The sequence below is a fragment of the Danio rerio genome, chromosome 18, assembly GCF_049306965.1.
Source record: "Danio rerio strain Tuebingen ecotype United States chromosome 18, GRCz12tu, whole genome shotgun sequence".
Lineage (NCBI taxonomy): Eukaryota > Metazoa > Chordata > Actinopteri > Cypriniformes > Danionidae > Danio > Danio rerio.
Window position 1 is genome coordinate 7,865,283 of NC_133193.1, and position 19,733 is coordinate 7,885,015.

Genomic DNA, 19,733 nt, shown 5'->3' on the forward strand with positions numbered 1-19,733 from the left:
TTCAACAGAGTGTACAAATCTTGATGGTTATGTGGGTCTCGTCTAACAAATCTGAGCTTTAATTTATATTCTATATTGGATTTGAGTCAGGTGATTGGCCGGGCCATTCTGCAGCTTGAGTTTCTTTCTCTGAAAGCATTTGAGAGTTTCCCTGGCTGTTTTTTTGTCTTGCTGAAATGTCCACTCTGAATTAATCTCCATCCTCCTAATAATGTGTATGTTGGACTGAAGCAGCTGATATTAATTTACACTGATGAAGTGCAGAGGTTTGCTGAAGAACTACTGAGAGATTTCAGCTGCTGGCTGGGCTTTCACTGCCTTCATGTGTTCAATACTTTTTTTCTGTGTCGTTACATTTTATTACACATAAATGAATTTGTAAACTTAATTAGTTTTGTTTTCTTTGCATATACAGTATGGGTTTATTTGATTGTCACCAACATCCGGGTAAATTTCAAGTCGACAGCAGCATCAGAAATGTGTTTTCTGAGAAAAATGATAACATGTTCAATAATTTTTTTCCCCGCTGTATATCTCCTGATTTGCAATAAACTGTAAGCACTTACTATACATAAAGATGAAATGTTTTAAAAATTTAAACTTTCTTTGCTGCAGCTTGTTGATTTCCTGTCACTTACAGATACGCTTTCCTTTTATTATTTGCTTCGCTTCTCTGCATCTGTGCTCAGAATAATATTGAATGACTGAATATTTTCAGCTTCTCAGACACAAAAAGACCTTTTTAAATATAAATATATCCACACATTAATTTATGTTGTTTGTAAGTTATTTTTCAAAAGATTTTACTTTAAAACAGTCTGCTTTTTCTGTGGCGATTTGCATTGGTTTACATTGTTTGCTTGCTTTATTTTTAGAGCACATATAAAAACAACAGATGTTGACCAAAGTGCTTTACAAAAAGACCAGCATAAAAAAACCTATACTTATATATGTAAGCAAAATATATGAAACGGATTAAAATTCATTATTTGCAATCAAAAAGCAAGAGACAGAAGGTGATTTTTTTTAAATGAGACTTAAAAGCACCAAGGGAGGAACATGACCTAATATGTAAAGGCAGACCGTTCCACAGACAGGGGGCTGTGATAGAAAAAGCTGAAACTTGTTTTCTGACCTGATTGGCCTCAATGAAGTATGCCAGTGAAGAAGCTCACCGATGTAAATAGGTGCCAGACCATTCAAACCTTCAAAAACAAGTAGCAATAACTTGTATTGAATCCTAAATTAGACTGAGCTAAGAGATGGTGAAGAGATGATGAGATGCTAGAAATTTTCCCCCAGTTAAAAGCCTAGCAGATGCATTTTAAACCAGCTGCAGGCGTACAATTGACTCCTCTGAGCATGTTCGAAAACATGGCATGACGTGGATTCCCATTCTTTATGGATTGCAAATTTGAGGTTATGGAGACGGCCCTAATGACGTTGGACTGATGGACTGATGACTCATTTTTTTTCAGGCGCAGTGTCTAATCAACGTCAGCGGGGACGCTGTCATCTTCGTCAGAGAGTCTGAACTTGAGGCTGCTTCGGTACAACCACAGTCAACCACACACACCTCCAATGGTGGGGAAGGAACGTGAAAACACACACACACACACACACACACACATACACACACACACACACACACACACACACACACACACACACACACACACACATACATACACTCAAGAAACGTAATCTCAAGTTAATGAGTCTTAACATAAACCATGCCATCTTCAGCCATTTAATGTGGCGTCATGCCTAAAACTACCAATCAAATCTTCAAAAAAACGAGCAAAATTCTAGACTCCTGATTGGTTAGTTTGCCAAAGTGTAATTTTTTTAGTCACTTTTATCTCAAAATAATGTTTTAAATCCCTCCGTCGTCTGCCATGTTTCAGATGTTGTTCACATTCCATGTTGTCCAAATGTGCTGGAGGCAGCTACACAATTAACAAAAGGTCTGAAAACTTCACAGAGAGTGTATTAACGTTCAAGCGACTCTCTAAAAGGCCATGTTTTATATTTAAATACAGGAATAAACTACTGATGCACTCGCATTGACATCCAGTTCAGGATTTTTAAATGAGTTAAACGCTTCCTGTCATGTCCTACTGATCTCTTTTAAATCATGTCGAATGCTGGAAACATTTGTTTGCTTTCATGTGCCACAATGTATGCTTTATTATTATGTTCTTTCTTTTAATCCAAATGTGTGGATCGGGCTTTTGTGAGGCCGGTCTGGTTGTCTTGCATGTGCAATGGCAGTTAATGATTGAGATATAAGGTGTTTTTAGTGGTGGAGATGGGCTCATCGTGGACTGACACTTGAATGTACAGATTAGACAGGTCTGGATACGAGGTGAGCTGCTCTGCTCCTGTGTTGACTTACTTTTATTGCTATGATTTTGTAAATGTTTATGCCTGAGGACAAATCAAAATTGCACATTATTAAGATATAACTGAATAAAACTATTATGGCTCTGATGTGTTTAGTTGTTATTATGTGTAATCATTTTAATTATGTTTTTCTGATCCTAAAATTGTGAATTTTTTTATATGCAATAATGAGGACTTTATTTTTTCCAGTATCAAATGACTTTAAAAGCATATGTTTCATTTTAGTTTATTCTATTTTATTCTATTCTGTTCTTATTCTGTTCTTATCTTATTAGAATAGAATAGAATTAAAAATATTATATATTATAATATAATAAAATATAATACAATATATTTTAATTTATTATATTAGATTCTATTTTATTTTATTATATTATATATTATATTATATTTCTATTGTATTATATTATATATTATATTATATTCTACTCTATTATATTATATTTCTTTATATTAAATTATATTATGTATTATATATATTTTTTATATTTTATTCTACTCTATTATATTTTATTATATTGTTTTATATGTTTTATTTTATTATATTTTATTTTATGATTTTATATTTAATTATATTACATAATATTTGATTTATTTTTTATATTATATTTAATTCTACTCCATTATAATATATTTCATTTTATTAAATTATATTTTATATATTATTTTATTTTTCATATTATATTATATTTTTTATATTATGTTATGTTTTATTCTACTCTATTATATTTTATTCTACTCAAATATTTTATTTTATTATATTTTATTACACTCTATTATATTATATTATATTATTTTATATTTTATTTTATTATATTGTATTATATTTTTTATTTTATTTTTATTGTTTTATTATATTATAATTTATTATATTTATATTTTATTGCATTTTATCTTCTGAGGTCCAAGTAATTTTTTATAGAAAAAAAGGCTCACAGTGGCTTTTCCGATTTCATTTTTCTTTTTGATATCTGGCGTCACTTTATCAGGAGGTGACTTTTGTTTCCTTTGATTGTTGTCATTGTATGGAAACGCAGCTTTATTCTCAAATCTTTTATGCGATATTTCAGCTTTGCACTTGTTTAACTATGTACAGTTAAACTAATTTGAAAAACAGTTTAACCCTAATTGCAATGTAATGCAAGTATAATAGTGTCTCCCAAATGTCAACATTGCCATCCAAAAAAATTGTTTTCACCAATATAGCGAGACCCTTTGCAAAGTTTTGTGTAAGCTTGTATTTTACAGTGCTGCAAAAATACTAATCCGAAGGAAAATAAATGAATGAATATTATAATTATTTTTTTTATTTATTTTACATGTTTAATATTTATTTTGGTGCACGAATAGACCAACAGCAAGTGGTTGTACATTTGTTTTACTGTTTGTACACGTGAATAATTGTGAAACTAAATACATACAATAAATGTACAATTGCAATATATGTATATATAGTATAAAACTGTTTATTTAAGTGAGCATGTTTAATCAAGATGAAAGCAAAACGAACCAAATTTTGCTTAAAGATATTTATTGTGTGAGGATGACTGAAATTCATAGTTCGTACTATGGCGAAGGTTTAACCCGTAAGTTTTAATTAAGGTCATGTTAATTTATTTTTTCCTGCCAATATTTCAAGATCATCCAGTTACATACGTAACCTAATTAATATACACTACCTCGTTGATTCCAGTTGTAACAGCAATATATAATAATCTGACTTCTAGAAGATCGATTTTTCTGATGAATCATCTGTTGAGCTGCATCCCAATCATCACAAATACTGCAGAAAACCTATTGGAACCTGCATGGAGCCAAGATTCTCAGATAAATCAAGTCAAGTTTGCTGAAGGAAAAATCATGGTTTGGGGTTACATTCAGTAAGGGGGCGTGCAAGAGATCTGCAGAGTGGATGACTGCATCAACAGACAGGTATCAAGACATTTGTGCTGCCCATTACATTACAAACCACAGGAGAGGGCAAATTCTTCAGCAGGATAGCGCTCCTACTCATACTTCAGCCTCCAAATCGAAGTTCCTGAAAGCAAAGAAGCTCAAGGTGCTACAGGATTGGCCAGCCCAGTCACCAGACATGAACATTATTGAGCATGTCTGGGGTAAGATGTAGGAGGAGGCATTGAAGATGAATCTAAAGAGTCTTGATGAACTCTGAGAGTCCCGCAGAAGTGCTTTCTGTGCCATTCCAGATGACTTTGTTAATCTTTGCAGTCCTCCAGATCATGGGAGTCATACACAATATTAGTCAGACCTTACTGTCCTAATTAAATCATTAAAAATCAAGGCATGATCATGTTTTATTTTGGTAAAATAAGCGTAATATAGGGGCCTTAGCCTTTCAAATGAGCCACTTCTGATATCAACTGATCAACTAGAAGTTGAGTGTTTTGTTGTTCCTAAAACTTGGATAGACGGCAAGACTTTTGTCAGGTTGTGTGTATTGCTCTTTTATAACTCCCACTTGCACTTTCAAACATCTGTAGTGAAATCGGGGTTTTTTTACTGCAAGCGTCTGTTTACGTAATACATATTTTCATGGATATTTATGAGTTACTAATCCGCTAGTCGCCGCCTCCAACTTAACGTCTCATCGCTAATGTGCACCATTCAGCCAATCGCTTTGACTTCCTAGCGCAACGTCATTAATATTCATGAGCCAAATCTTCGCCATAGTAGGATTCGTTTGCAAAACATTTCGCGCGTCTGTGTCTCTGCACGTCAGACGTGTCGCTCGGTCAGTCAGTCATTCCTGTGCGCTCAAAAACTCCCTGATTCTCCATCTTGACGAGAGAGTTTTCCATATCTGTTTCCTTCCGGAGTTTTCTTGTTACTGCACAAACAATGGGCGATATAAGTCTGCCGAGGCACATGTTCTTATGGTGTCTGTCTGTTATTTACATGTTTGCCTTCGCGTCTATTTACGTGCAGATTCCAGGTGAGTTTGTGATTTATTTAGTTTATCTCCTGAACTAACATGAAGTTTAACTGTGCAACATGCTGTAGAAACCTTTTAGACCTTAATTTTAATTTCAAGTTCTTATATGTGAATAAGTGTCCTGTTTATTGCGTTACTTCTGCAGTGTGGTGATGCAGTGCTATAGATATCTACTGTAGTTATGAACATATTTGAAAGTTACCCACGTTGCATGCTGAACTGTTTGGGCAATATAAATAATAACATGCTAAAGCCTGTTTCGAAACATCCAAACAAAAATTTGAGAAATGGTATAGTAAATATCTGAGCATTCCCATTGCATCTATCTTTAACCTTTGTGTAACTTACCATTGGGGATGTTTTCATCCACTCTGTGGGGTTTTTGAGTCTTAATTTGCCCATAATTTGCGCATTTTGAAAAATTTATTTGTGCATTTTGAAAAAAATGCTTTGAATGTTTTTTAAAAAAACTAAACAATACACTCTGGGCAAATTGACTAGCCTTTTGTTATGTTCAGGATGAAAACATCCACTGAATTAATCTGCTATGAAAATGTGTCAGATAGTTTTTTACAGATTATTTTGCATAAATCTGTTAATCAACCTCAATCCTGATCAAAACTTCTCAATTGCTTAGTATATTACAGGATTTTAATTGCCAAGTTCACAAATTATGTCACTGATTTGGTGGAAAACACGCACAATGAGGTATTTTCAATATATAAAGTTATTGTGGACTGGATTTTTAAAAAACTTTTTATCAAAGTCTTAGACATGTGAAACAACATTACCTTTGATGCATTTTTTTTTATCTCAGCTCTCAGAACTACATGGAGTATATTAAAACAAAGTGGAATGGTAGTCAATATGGCAAAAACAGCCACCATGCATATATGCACGTGCTTATAGGTGTTACTGTTGCTATTGTGTATGCCATATACAGCTTTGGGCAAAATAAGAGACCACTTGACAATTCTCATTTTCTTTAAATTTGGTATAGATTTGAGATTTTGTTCTTTAAAGATCTGATAAAATTACTTAATTATATATATATATATATATATATACATATATATATATATATATATACATATATATATATATATATATATATATATATATATATATATACATACATACATACATACATACATACATACACACACACATACATACATACATACATACATACATGCATACACACACAGTTGAAGTCAGAACTATCAGTATTAAATATTAAAATAAACAGAGCAATGATTTTTATTTTTATTTTACAGTATTTCCTATAATATTTTTTTCTTCTGGAGAAAGGACGACACTGATCTGGACATGCATAGATTTAGTTTATATTTTTTACACCTATTAAAGATCATTTTAAAAGAAACGTGTACGTGTGTATATGCAACTAGAGTTTGCTTGTTTAGGCACATTACTCAAAATATGCGTCTAAAAAAACAGAAACTAATTTTTTTTTTTTTTTAGATGTGGCACATTCGTGTTCATTCATAATAATCTTTAAATGTTCTCAAACATCCTAAATATGAAGTCAATATGGCAAAAACAGCCACCAACAGTAAATTGGGGAGAAAACAAAGAAAATTTAACAATGCATCAAAGCCAATGTTTCTAGTGTTGCAATGTTTCTAATCGTAAAACAAAATCCAGTCTACAATCACTTTTTATATTGAAAATACGTCATTTTGTGTGTTTTTTTTTCTCACCAAATCAGTAACCTCATTTGTGAACTTGGAAATTACAGACTTAAAATGCTGTGATTTTTCTAAGCAATTTTGTAGTTTTGAGCCAGACCGAGGTTGATTAACAGATTCATGACAAAATAATAATAATAATCTGATGCATTTGTACAGCAGTTTATTTCATTTGATGAATATGAAACCTGCAGAAACCCTGTTTGAGTGTTTTTGTATGTGTGTGCAGGTCTATATGGGAATGACGGTGTCCTGCCAGTGCGCTGGCGGATGCGGGTGTCCGGTAAGAGTGTTGTGGAGCAGCTGAAGGATTCCCCCACGCTGCTGTGGTTTGCTCCTCGCCTGGGTTTGGACTCTCAGCAGTGTATGGAGCTGCTCAGTCTGATCGGGACTCTGCTCAGCCTGATGACGGTGGCTCTGCCGGTGCTCAGAGACTGCAGAGTCTTCCTGCTGCTCTGGACACTTTACCTGTCACTCTACCAGGTACACTCTCATCTAACATACAGCACAGCACTGTCACCACTCCTGTCACTGTGGGCTTTTTATTCATTTATTTTTATTTTTTTAGAGAGGTTATGATTGCGTAGGCTAGGGCTACACGATACTGGGAAAATATGCAATATTGTTGTTACCCCTTGTGTATTGTTAAAATTGACTACTCTTTCGTTTTGTCGGTAGCTGTTTTTGCCCCATTGACTTCCATTGTAATGACATTTTTACGCTTACTACTTTTACACACACACACACACATTTATTTATTTATTTGTTTGTTTGTTTTGTGAATTTAAAAACATTTTAGATTTCATCTTTAAATAGGTAAATATATATAAATCTGATTTTATATAATAAATTGCATTACAATACTTGCAGCAGCAGGTGTCAGCAGATGACATCTTGATTATTCACTACTTTAAAAAGCAAACTTTACTTACCAAGAGAACAAATAATATTTTAGGAGATGGAGTATAATGTACTGAAATGTGCTGTGCTTGTTGTTTCTGCAGGTGGGCCAGGTCTTCTTATACTTTCAGTGGTGAGTAGTTTTTTCCTGTCAGTGTGTGTTACTGATGTTGCACTCATTCGCAAATGTTCTTGTTCCCTAAATTGCATCTGTTACATAACAGTCTTTGGTTTGGTTTAACTGATTCACAACCGTGGCAACAAAACAATCTCGACCTTGGGTGGACACTTAGTGTTATTTACAGTCTTCACTCATCTGTGTTAATCTGCTTTCATAACAAGTGAAATGATTTCACCGCACCAGAAGCCACGATTACAATACATGTCAGACATTGACAAGCACCATTTGGCTGTGTGAAATTGTCTATGCCAGTGGTCACCAAACTTGTTCCTGGAGGGCCGGTGTCCTGCAGATTTTAGCTCCAACCCTAATCAAACACACCTGAACAAGCTAATCAAGGTCTCACAAGGTATACTTGAAGCATCCAGGCAGGTGTGTTGAGGCAAGTTGGAGCTAAAACCTGCAGGGACACCGGCCCTCCAGGACCGAGATTGGTGACCCCTGGTCTATGCAATTCCTAAGTAAACATTTATACTGAATGATACTATACATTGGTTTTATTCAGTATACTTGTGCACTGGTTAATTTGAAGTATCTATAAAGGGAACCCGTTTTCTTTAGGGAAATGTAGTACAGACAATGTTATTTTAAGATTACCTCCATATAATGATATTAAATAATAGCTGGGCTGATTTGTCAACATCAGTAACTAAGGAAACTAAGGAAACTGTTATTTCTTCAGTTTTTTTTTAAAAGCCTCCTGCTGGCAAAGAGTGCATTTGCATTGTTATTCAGCCTGTCTGCTGTTTTTTTTTTTTTTTTTTTTTTTTTTTGCAAACCACACCAATATACAATATACACACAATATACAATATACAAAAGACACCAATATACAATACACACACACACACACACACACACACACACACTCACACACACACATCAATATAAATTATGTAATATGAGCTGTTTAAAATTATTATTATTTTTTTTTTGCAAACCTAAAGTCAAATCATTGTTTTTATTTTATATTTTGAGATTTTTAGAATTAAAAAAAAAATCTATTTTTCCTAAAATATTTTACATACTGAAAAAACAGTATACAAACAATTTAAGTCAGAATGATTCGCCCTCATGTGTTTTTTTCCCCCCAAATATTTCCCAAATGATGTTTTACAGAGCAAGGAATTTTTCACAGTATTTCCTATAATATTTTTTCTTCTGGAGAAAGTCTTATTTGCTTTATTTTGGCTAGTATAAAAGCAGATTTAAATAAAAATGAAAAAAATACAAAAACATTTTCAGGTCAATATTTTTAGCCCCCTTCAGCAATATTTTTTTTGATTGCCTACAGAACAGACCATCATTATACAATGACTTGCCTAATTACCCTAACTTACCTAATAACTTAGTTAAGTCTTTAAATGTCACTTTAACCTCTTAAACTTACCGGGTCCTCGACATCATCTACTTTCGAGACTCCCTTAAGTGGTTTCATTTGAAAGTGTTGAAGCTATATTTTATGCACATATGCATCACTTTGGTTTTTATTCCACTGTACAAAAGTAATTTACACTTAAATACACAGTATTTTGGATAACCAAGCTGGGTATTGAACATTGGTTCTATTTCATATTTTTCATATGACACATGTACAAGTTATAGCTCAAATGAAAGCTCTTGCCGGTGCTCATATGGTTCTAGCGTTCTTTTTACTGAATTATATTCACATATCAAACAGTTGTTGAAGGAATCGCGGTGTTTCCATGGCGCAGAAGTGAAAACAATACATTTATGATCACTAAGCAGCCCCAGATAGCACAGACAGCTGTCATCTCTTACTTTATGCTGTGCGCTTGAGGACCATTTCCCCTCTGTTTTTGAGGTGATGTGCATAAGTAATCCTTTTATATGTCTGATGTGGTCCAAACACAGTGAATTGTGTTTGATCAAACATAACTATAGTGAAATATGAAAACAATCCTTGTGGCTTGTACAGCACCTCTCATCAGTTAGAATACAATAACTTTTGCATAGATTATGGTGGAGACCTTTTTCTTTTTTCTATGATTACAGACCTGTGCAGGAACCACCAAAATTAATTACAGCACACTAGACCACACAGAACCTAAAAGGTACACTTTCAAATTTGAGTTTATAAAAAAAAAATACAAAAAAATGTTTTTTTTTTAGGTGTTTATTATAACACAGACGACATATACAGATATTTTAAACACTTTCTATAGGGTTTAAATTTTTTTTAAATGTTTTCTTTAAAATTATACAAAATTTTTGCATTTACACATCTGCATGTGGATTTGGGAAGCTTTTAAATTTGGGTAGGCAAAATCCAGGCGGAAATCCCAAAATAGCACTGGGGTTTAAATGGTTAAACTGTATAGAAGTGTCTTGAAAAATATCTAGTCAAATTATGTACTGTCATCATGGCTAAGATAAAAGAAATCAGTTATTAAAAATGAGTTATAAAAACTATTATGTTTAGGATTGAAAAAATAATATTTCCGTCAAACAGAAATTAGGGGAAAAATATACAGGGGGGCTAATAATTACAGGAGGGCTAATAATTCTGACTTCAACTGTATAAGCTGCTTTGTTCATGTTATTGTAGCACAGTTGCTAAATACAGTGTCATCAGACTTTGATATATTAATAAGAAGTACAAATTTATACCCAAATTTTATAAGAAACACAAATGCCCCAAACCCCCCTCAGACCCCTTAGAAAGATATTCAATTTAGGCTCTGGCAATTTGCGTGGTAAAATTCTGCAATTTAAGTTGGCAATTAAACATCAAGATCAATGCATCACATTTGTTTAATTTTTGGCTGCTCTTGTCCTCAGGGATAACCTGTTGTTAGAGACCGGCTTCTTGGCCATTCTCATCGCTCCAATGAAAATGCCCTGGTCTTCAAAGGTGCGTCTGTATGATAATGTGACGTTCTGGCTGCTGCGCTGGCTGCTGTTTCGGCTGATGTTTGCGTCTGGTGTGGTCAAACTGACTAGCCGCTGTCCCACCTGGTGGGGTCTGACAGGTAAAGAAAGACTAGTCTAGATTTTTGGGGGGAAATGATAATTATTAATTTGATAAGTGTGTTTTTTGGGCTGATGCACTTGCTCATTTAGACCTGGCACTGATAAATAAGTGAAGTTTTATAAACTAATTTCGGGAGGTGCACATGGTATTATTGAGCACAGCTGGATTCTCATCCATAATCAGTAATAATCCAATCAGATTGATCCAAGCTTACAATAAATAGACCAATTTTACTCTACTGCCTTATCTTTGTTTTGGAAGAACCCCCCCATCTCCTCCTTGTCCTCCCTTTTCTAAGGGTGCTTTCACATCTGTAGTTCGCTTCATTTGGTCCGGACCAAGGGCATTAAATGATATATTGTTGCATATATTGTTGTAAATAATACCAATGATCCATCAGGTAATGTTTTCCCCTCTCTCTCTCTCTGTTGGTAAAGTGCTGTCAACAAATATTTTTCCTCCATATCCCATAATGCACAGCCCATCTGCCTACGGCAGCTGGATTAGTCCAAAAGGCAGAGTACTTTTTGCGGTTGGACCTGTTTTAGTACGGATCATATTTTCACCACAAACGAACTGCTCCAGGGTTCGTTTGAAAGCGTACCGAGACCACCTCTTCAAGCAGGTCTCGGTACGCTTATTTGGTCCGCTTTTGGTGCGCGCTCAAGAGCAATTGCTGCATTCTCACCTGCCCAAACGAACCGCACCTAAAGGGAAAACGAACTCTAGTGTGATTCAATCGAACTAAGTAAGGCAGGTGTGAAAGCACCCTAAGAGGAGATTTTGAGACTACCTCATCTCGGACCCTCTTTATAAGGTTATTGACCAGGCGGGAGCCTTAGGCTTAGTTATCTTAGCATGCCAAACCTGCTATTAACGCCAAGTATATCGAAGTGTAAACTCTGGAAATAAGACGTTAAAAGCACCAGTAGACACGTCTATACATTGTCACTTCATTAAGTAATGCAAACTGAGGACCAAATGTAAGCAGAAATTCTATTTCATTGTAATCTGCAATCTGCCTGATGCGACCCAAGTTTTTTTTTTGCTGAGTATCATTTTCATGTCCTTTGCCATGTTTAAATGGCAAATACATGTGTGCCCATGGAAAGCCGATAAAAAGGAAAATGTGTCAAGGCGCATTGTTGGCACCTTGTTATTTTGAGGCAACTGGAATAAACTGTACCATTGATCAACTAAAAGCATCTCTAACGTCAATGGCTGCGTTTTTTTTTTATTTTTATTTATTTTTGTTAGTTAAGGAGTGTGTTAGTGATATGCCCCTGTAGGCGAGTCCATAATGTGCATACACATTGCTTATTACACACACAGGGATGCACAGCAGCACACAAACCTCTTTAAATATGAAAATCTGAAGGATTAAAATGTAAAAGATTATTATTGTTCACATAAATATAAAACTGTCATCATGTGTGGATAGTCATTATTAGCTCAATGCATCTTTGCAGTAATGATGAACGATATTGACTAATTGCAATCTGTTTCCTCGCTAATGAAGAGTTCACTTTTCCTGCTTACAAATTCTGCCATGTAAATAGCCAATCTGCCATAAACATGAACGTAACTTGCTCTGAAATGGAATAGGACATGAGACTCTGATTGGTTTAATGCATGTTTTACCCAAAACACACCAATGTCTTATTAGGAGAATTAGGACAACCCTTTTAGTCCATGTTCCATGTGCGCCATCCATTTGTTTATTTTCAAATATTTTCTTTTAAATAGAAAAGGTGGATTTGGATATGCTCTAAGTGCACCTGCACCATGCACTTTAGACCATGCGGTTGTATTGTTAAAACAGAGCCCATTATCTTTGTTTAAAAACACATTCGTTCCAGATCTAAACACCACAGTGCTGCTCTGTTCATATGTCTGAAAGCCTGAATCCATATATTTATTATGTATGTAGTTGTGAGGATGAGGATATGTGTTGAGAAGGCGTGTGGTTTCTAATAGTATCTGGATGCAGCCTTTAAGATGCAAGCTGAGATTATATCACTCAGAGATGCAATGTCAGACACAATGCACTCAAATGGAGTGAGTGACAGCACTGTTAGGGTTAGGGGTGGGGTTAGGTGAGCACATTAAAAAACATTGGATGCAGCTCAGATTGCACTGCACCAGGTCTGCATCCAGACATCTCTCTCATGTGGTTTCTGTGAGAAGAACATAAATGCAGTAAATTCCAAATAGTGCAACCTTTGAGTCTGGATACAGCTATATTATTGCAAGCTGTTGTGTGCATGTGGGTGACGCAGTGGCGCAGTAGGTAGTGCTGTCGCCTCACAGCAAGAAGGTCGCTGGTTCGATCCTCGGCTCAGTTGGCGTTTCTGTGTGGAGTTTGCATGTTCTCCCTGCGTTCGCGTGGGTTTCCTCCGGGTGCTCCGGTTTCCCCCACGGTCCAAAGACATGCGGTACAGGTGAATTGGGTAGGCTAAATTGTCCATAGTGTGTGTGTGTGTGTGTGTGTGTGTGAAGCCTGGTTTATACTTCTGCGTCAAGTGACCGGCGTAACCCACGGTGCATGCAACGCGCGTAGCTGTGCATTTATACTTCTGCGCGCTGTCTCTGTTGGTCTTCATTAACACTTCTGAAACGCTAGTTGGCAGTGAGGTGTGAATGTTCCTCTGTGTCGAGTTTCTTTACTGCTGTTTTGTTTTCCTGAACACTTCCGGGATTTACAAGTGGCTCAAACTCGCTCATTTTGAGGCAGGAACCGGCGGACGTGCAACAACTTTAACTATGAGGTAAACACAAAACAAAACTTTACATCCGGAGCTCCTTCACGGGACTCCACACTTGTAAACAATCGCTCCATCAGGCTCCCACCATTCACGCGGCTCTCGGCCCCGCCCAGACTCGTCAGTGCTACCAAGCCGACCAATCACAGAGCTTGCGCTACGCGTCGTTGCGACGTGTAGTTACATTTTTTGAAAGGTGCACGTCAGTGACGCCGACGCCACGGCGAAAGGCTATGCATCAGCGCCGTAGCATACGCCGGCGTTTGACGCAGAAGTATAAATCAGCCTTGAATGTGTGTGTGGATGTTTCCCAGAGATGGGTTGCGGCTGGAAAGGCATCAGCTGTATAAAAATGTGCTGGATAACTTGGTGGTTCAATTTGCTGTGGCGACCCCGGATTAATAAAGGGACTAAGCCGACAAGACAATGAATGAATGAATGAATGTGTGCATGTGTACCTAATTTCCCTGTAAGTTTGGCAGTGGTGCCACCAAGCATACAGTGTGCAAGTCTTTAAAAATACTCATCAGATGAGTATAAGATTATAGTTTATAGCTCCGATATAAGATTAAAGTTTTGTGTTCTGTCTTCAGCTTTGACCTATCACTATGAGACCCAGTGTATACCGACTCCACTGGCCTGGTTTGCTCATCAGCTGCCGGTGTGGTTTCAGAAACTCAGTGTGGTTGGGACATATGTTATCGAGATCGCCGTTCCCTTCCTGTTCTTCAGTCCCATACGGAGACACAGACTCGCTGCCTTCTACATGCAGGTGAGGTGACACGCTTGTGTTTTAGTAAGGATAACAATCGTTCATTTAAAGACGCAGTATGTAGTGGTTGAACTTGGTAGTGCAGACCAAATTCAAAATGTTGGATTTTTTTTACCCGATCCTTCCAACAGTGACTCTACCTGGGTTCATATAGACCTGGAAAAGTCATGGAAAACATATGGAAACTAGTTTAACAAATGTCTGTATTCTTGAATATACAGTTGAAGTTTTTTTTTTTTTTTCTTCTTCTTTTTTAAATATTTTCCAAAAGATAATTAACAGAGCAAGGACATTTTCACAGTATGTCTGATAATATTTTTTCTCCTGGAGAAAGTCTTATTTGTTTTATTCCGGCTAGAATAAAAGCAGTTTTGAATTTTTTATGTACCCTTTTAGGGATAAAATTAATAACCCCTTTAAGCTATATTTTTTCTCGATAATGTACAGAACAAACCACTGTTATACAATAACTTGCCTAATTCCCCTAACCTGCCTAGTTAACTTAATTAACCTAGTTAAGCCTTTAAATGTCACTTTAAGCTGTATAGAAGTGTGTTAAAAAATATCTAGTCAAATATTATTTACAGTCATCATGGCGAAGATAAAATAAATCAGTTATTAGAAATGAGTTATTAAAATTATTATGTTTATAAATGTGTTGAAAAAATCTTCTCTCCCTTAAACAGAAATTGGGGAAAAAATAAATAAGTGGTCTAATAATTTAGGGGGGCTAATAATTCTGACTTCAACTGTAGGTTACTTGTCTTTACTTCTTTTCTGTGCCAAACACATTCTCTCACGCTATTAGTGCAGTGTAGGGATTATCTAAATAAACTTCACATAGATGTAAAAATAAATGTAAACTAAATAGCTGGTTGCATGTTTTATGATATGCTGTAAAACATTTGTACTTGTATTGTTTTTCTCATTGTTTAGCACATATACGTAGATATTACATGAAACATTAGGTCATGAAATTTTACTTTGAAGACTTGGAAAAGTCCAACAGGAGTGAGCGTGCCTGATGATCAAACCTTAAGCCTGGTTTATACTCGACCGCTTGTTTACTTGGGTGCGCACGGCAAATGTGACGTCATCGAGGAGTTTGCGGATGTTCGCTTTGGGTGCGCGATACATAATTTCGGCTGCCGTTGCGTACGCCATTTTTTGAGACTCGATCGAACGGTGCGCGCGGCGCCGCGTTTGATTTGAGTTGAATATGAAACTCTATGAAGAGATTTTATCTAAAACAGGATGACTCTACAGACATCTTTATGATCTGTGATCATAGAGATAACCAGATGATCCATAATTCCTGGTTATAAATTGCAACAGCCGTAGGAAACGAGAAAGTTAGTTAAAGCCAAGAGAGGTCATGGCAAAAGTGTAGACCCAGGTACACAATTACAGAAATATGTTTTTCCACCAGTCATAGGTTTAACACTGATGTGTGTATTACAATTTTGAATTTAAAACAATTTAATTGTTAGAAAACTATAATGAAGTCACATAATTATTTCTTTGATAACAGGGAAAGAATATTTAGACCTGTTTAAAATCTGTTTACATATCCCGATGGCCTGTTTCTCTAGGCTTTATTGTTGATAATGGTCAGGCATGTTGGACTGTTATTGCCTTTTTAGCATAAGTAGAGGACCGAAACTAGCCAGACAGTAATGTGGGAATTGTGGAGCAGGCTAAATCCAAAGAAACATCTGTATTTTTTAAGTAAGTGTGCTTTTTTTGCTTTTATTCTTGCCATAATAAAGAGTATATTTTAATAAACTTTAAAAGGTAAAACTGTCTGAGATATGAACAAAAGCAAGTGCAAAAGCACTTCAAAGCAAAAGCAATCAAAGTAAAAAAATCTTGAATGGTTCTAAAAATCCCTTTAATCATAAAAATACTTAATAAAAATAATTTGTTAAAAAGTATTGAATGATATTAATAATATGATGTAGTTCCGGAGACTTCCTACTTCGCGTTTATCTGTCTGATTTTACGGTGGGTTTCCTTTGACTGCTTCCTGTTGTTTTTTAAAGAATATCACAATGGCGAATGCGGCAAGTATAAAAGCCTTGTCCATTTGACGAGGTGCACGTGCAGTCAGCGGAGGTGCGAAAGTATAAATCCAGCTTTACACTGTAACCTGCTCAGCTAATGTTTAGATTTGTAATACTTTTATTATTTGCTAACTAAAATTTAATTTGCTAACTAAAATCTCATTTTGGCGGCTTCTACTGTCTCGCATTTTCTTTTTCAAGACTAAAATGAGATGGTTTTCCACCAAGACAGCACAGATTGCCGAAATATAATTGGGTAAACTGGCAGTGGGCTGATTATAGATTCCAAAACAAAGACAGACATTCCAACACTGAACACTCATTTTCAAAGGAGGAATATCTGCCTTAAGCAGTATTTTTCAACATGTTCGCTTACAGGGCTCAATAATAAGGACTGTGTAAAACGCTCTGGAGATTAGACAGGATCATTACTGGCCCAATCGGGTCAGTGTTGCCTTGTCACTAAAGTTAAAATTGCCTGCAACTTATTTGTCAATTGCGTGCAAATACAGTCTTCGAATCTTGAAACAGTTTGTGCAAGTGCTCCCTTCTCTGTGATGTCATAAACACCATATTGCTTTTCGGTTCCTCTTATCTGATTGGATGTTGTGAGCATGTTATTTTTTTTCAGTAACAACCAGTATAGCGAAGAGATTGCAACATGGAGGCAACATCAAATTATGATGCTAAAAGAAAACGTTTGTTTCTAGTGTCTTGGAAGCAGACAATTACATGGGTACAACACAACGAAAAAAAAAATGAAGTGATGTTTTTGTAGTCAGTTTGGCAGGTCAGCCACCTGTTTTGCAATAAAATACCTTTAAATTATAAATTTTTAACTTTTTTTTAAGTATTTAAATTCTAGATTTACAAACATTATTTAAGATATGTGGCTAAGAAATAACTTAACTTTTCTTTCTTTTTTTTTTTTCAAAAACTTACATACAGCACCTTTAAATGACGATCAATCATGGGAAATCAGCATCTCTTGTGTGTATGCATATGTTTATTCAGGATCTGAGAATGCTGCATTGAGTTTATCCATTAATTTGACGCACTGGTGTTTTATAGGTCCTACTTCAGGTTCTGATCATCCTGTCTGGGAATTATAATTTCTTTAATATTCTTACGATCACCCTGTGTCTGTCACTGCTGGATGACCAACATGTCAATTTCTGGCTCCGCAGACCAACAACGAAGACAGAGAAAAGTATGGACACATTTCTTTTTATTTGCTGTGAAAACAGTAATGTTGTGAAATATTAGCAGAATTTAACAAAGCTGTTTTTTATGTGAATATATTTTTATTTTTTATTTATTTCTATACATTTAATTCCTGAATATTTTGCATTATTACTCCACCTGTAAGTGCCACATGATTGTTTAGACATTGTTCTAATATGATTCGCTGGTCAGGAAATATTGGTTTTGCAGGTGAAAAGTGTTGTGCTGATTAATGTTTTTCAGGTTTCTTTGAATATAGCATTAATAAATTCATATTTAGTAGAATTTACTAGTTAAAAACAAAAAAACTCAGAAAAACAGAATGAAACCCAATTGTATGTTTTTCATTACTATTTTATTACTTTTTTTGGTGTTTTTTATAGATATTTTTGGTTTAATGACAATTTTATATTTTTTACATTTCCAACTATTTAGATATCCGGCTCATGCTGTGTATTTTCAGTTTAAGCTGTAAACATTGCTTTATGCTGAAAACATGTTAGGATGAGATGTTAAACCGGGTCCAGACAGCCACGACTCATTACTTTAGTTGTTTTTTTCAGCATCATTGCAGACTCTCTTCTCTGCACTGACCGTGATGTTAGAGATTGGTGTGTATGCTCTGCTTTGCTACTGGACTGTCAAATACTTCGACCTGCAGGTGGACTGGGAAAAGAAAAGCGTTTCCTCCAAAACAGGTGAGTGTGTTTAAATGCAGTTTTAACTCCATTATGCCTGCATGTAGTGCACATTTCCTGTTTTCCTTTATTTGAGTTAGGTCAGAAGTGTACTGTATGTGTGCTGTAAATTGCCGATTTAAGAGCATCCAGACATAGAAAACATTTGGCCTTAAAGCAGGAGGAAATATATTGCAAGCTCAAGCCAAAGAATTACAAAAATGCGTTCTTGTAATTTGACTTCTGATTTGACAATCTGAAAGCTGCACCTTAAAAACTCTTTGGTTTTTATTATTTATTCAACATGACAACTGACATAACATGTGCAATTCTTGGAGTTAGATGCGCAAATTAGTATATTTTGACATTAATAGAAAACCGATTCATTGAAGTGTCAGTAGTTCACCGAAAAATGAATTATTCTACCGTTTACCCACCTTTAACTTGTTCAAAACCCATTTGAGTTTCTTCTGTTGAACACACACACACACACTTGCATAAAAAAAGATATTTTGACAAATGCTGGCACAAAAATGCTTTTCAAAATATCCTCTTTTGTGTTCAACAGAAGAAAGAAACTCCTAAAGGGTTTAAACCACATGAGGGAGACCAAATGAAGGCATTTTAATTTTTGGCTGAACTATCCCTTTATTAAAGTCCTATAAACATGCATTGCTGGATTATTGGGTTAAATCTAAAGTGAGACAAATTCCCATTTTAGTAGGCTAAAATTTTTGTGAATTATTATTATTATTTTTATTAAATTGTATTTTTTGCATATTGGCATGCATGTAAATGTGCTCAATGTTCATAGTGATTCATCTTTTTTTATGTTCTTGTTCTTTAGCATTCACCTATTTTGAGTTCAATGGTTTTCTGAAGATAGTAACGCTGCCCAGTATCTGGATAGGTGTGCTGTCTCTCACCTGGGAGATCATCACTGCCATGTTTAGGTGAGTGTTACAGGTTTATTTATGGTTTGTTGGTTCAGTGTGTCCAGTAGATGGCGTCCTGGTAGAAAAGATGTTTCTTTGCTGAAATGCTGTGAATCTACATGCATAATAAGGTCAAACGGATCCGTTGGTTAATTG

The 19,733-nt window shown here is 35.4% G+C and overlaps 2 protein-coding genes across 65 annotated transcripts in view; both read left to right on the top strand.

Annotated features, from left to right (window-relative positions):
* The window catches only part of c2cd5 (C2 calcium dependent domain containing 5), a 66,057-nt gene extending 63,564 nt beyond the window's left edge, over positions 1 to 2,493 (top strand). For all 50 annotated transcript variants that reach the window (NM_001351711.1, XM_021467604.2, XM_073928944.1 and 47 more), the window contains one exon: positions 1,479 to 2,493. In NM_001351711.1, the coding sequence (NP_001338640.1) occupies positions 1,479 to 1,601 (123 nt within the window). In that variant the 3' untranslated portion in view covers positions 1,602 to 2,493. The remainder of the gene's footprint in view (positions 1 to 1,478) is intronic.
* Positions 2,494 to 5,114: 2,621 nt separating this feature from the next.
* lmf2a (lipase maturation factor 2a) overlaps positions 5,115 to 19,733 on the top strand; it is a 35,077-nt gene continuing 20,458 nt past the window's right edge. For 14 of the 15 annotated variants that reach the window (XR_012393789.1, XR_012393795.1, XR_012393791.1 and 11 more), the window contains exons 1-8: positions 5,211 to 5,359; positions 7,298 to 7,551; positions 8,073 to 8,101; positions 10,952 to 11,142; positions 14,500 to 14,678; positions 17,813 to 17,951; positions 18,529 to 18,663; positions 19,490 to 19,595. Coding sequence is in view for 3 of the 15 variants with exons in the window: in XM_073929538.1 (XP_073785639.1) it covers positions 5,266 to 5,359; positions 7,298 to 7,551; positions 8,073 to 8,101; positions 10,952 to 11,142; positions 14,500 to 14,678; positions 17,813 to 17,951; positions 18,529 to 18,663; positions 19,490 to 19,595 (1,127 nt within the window). In the remaining 12 variants the exon portion in view is untranslated. 15 annotated transcript variants of the gene reach the window in all.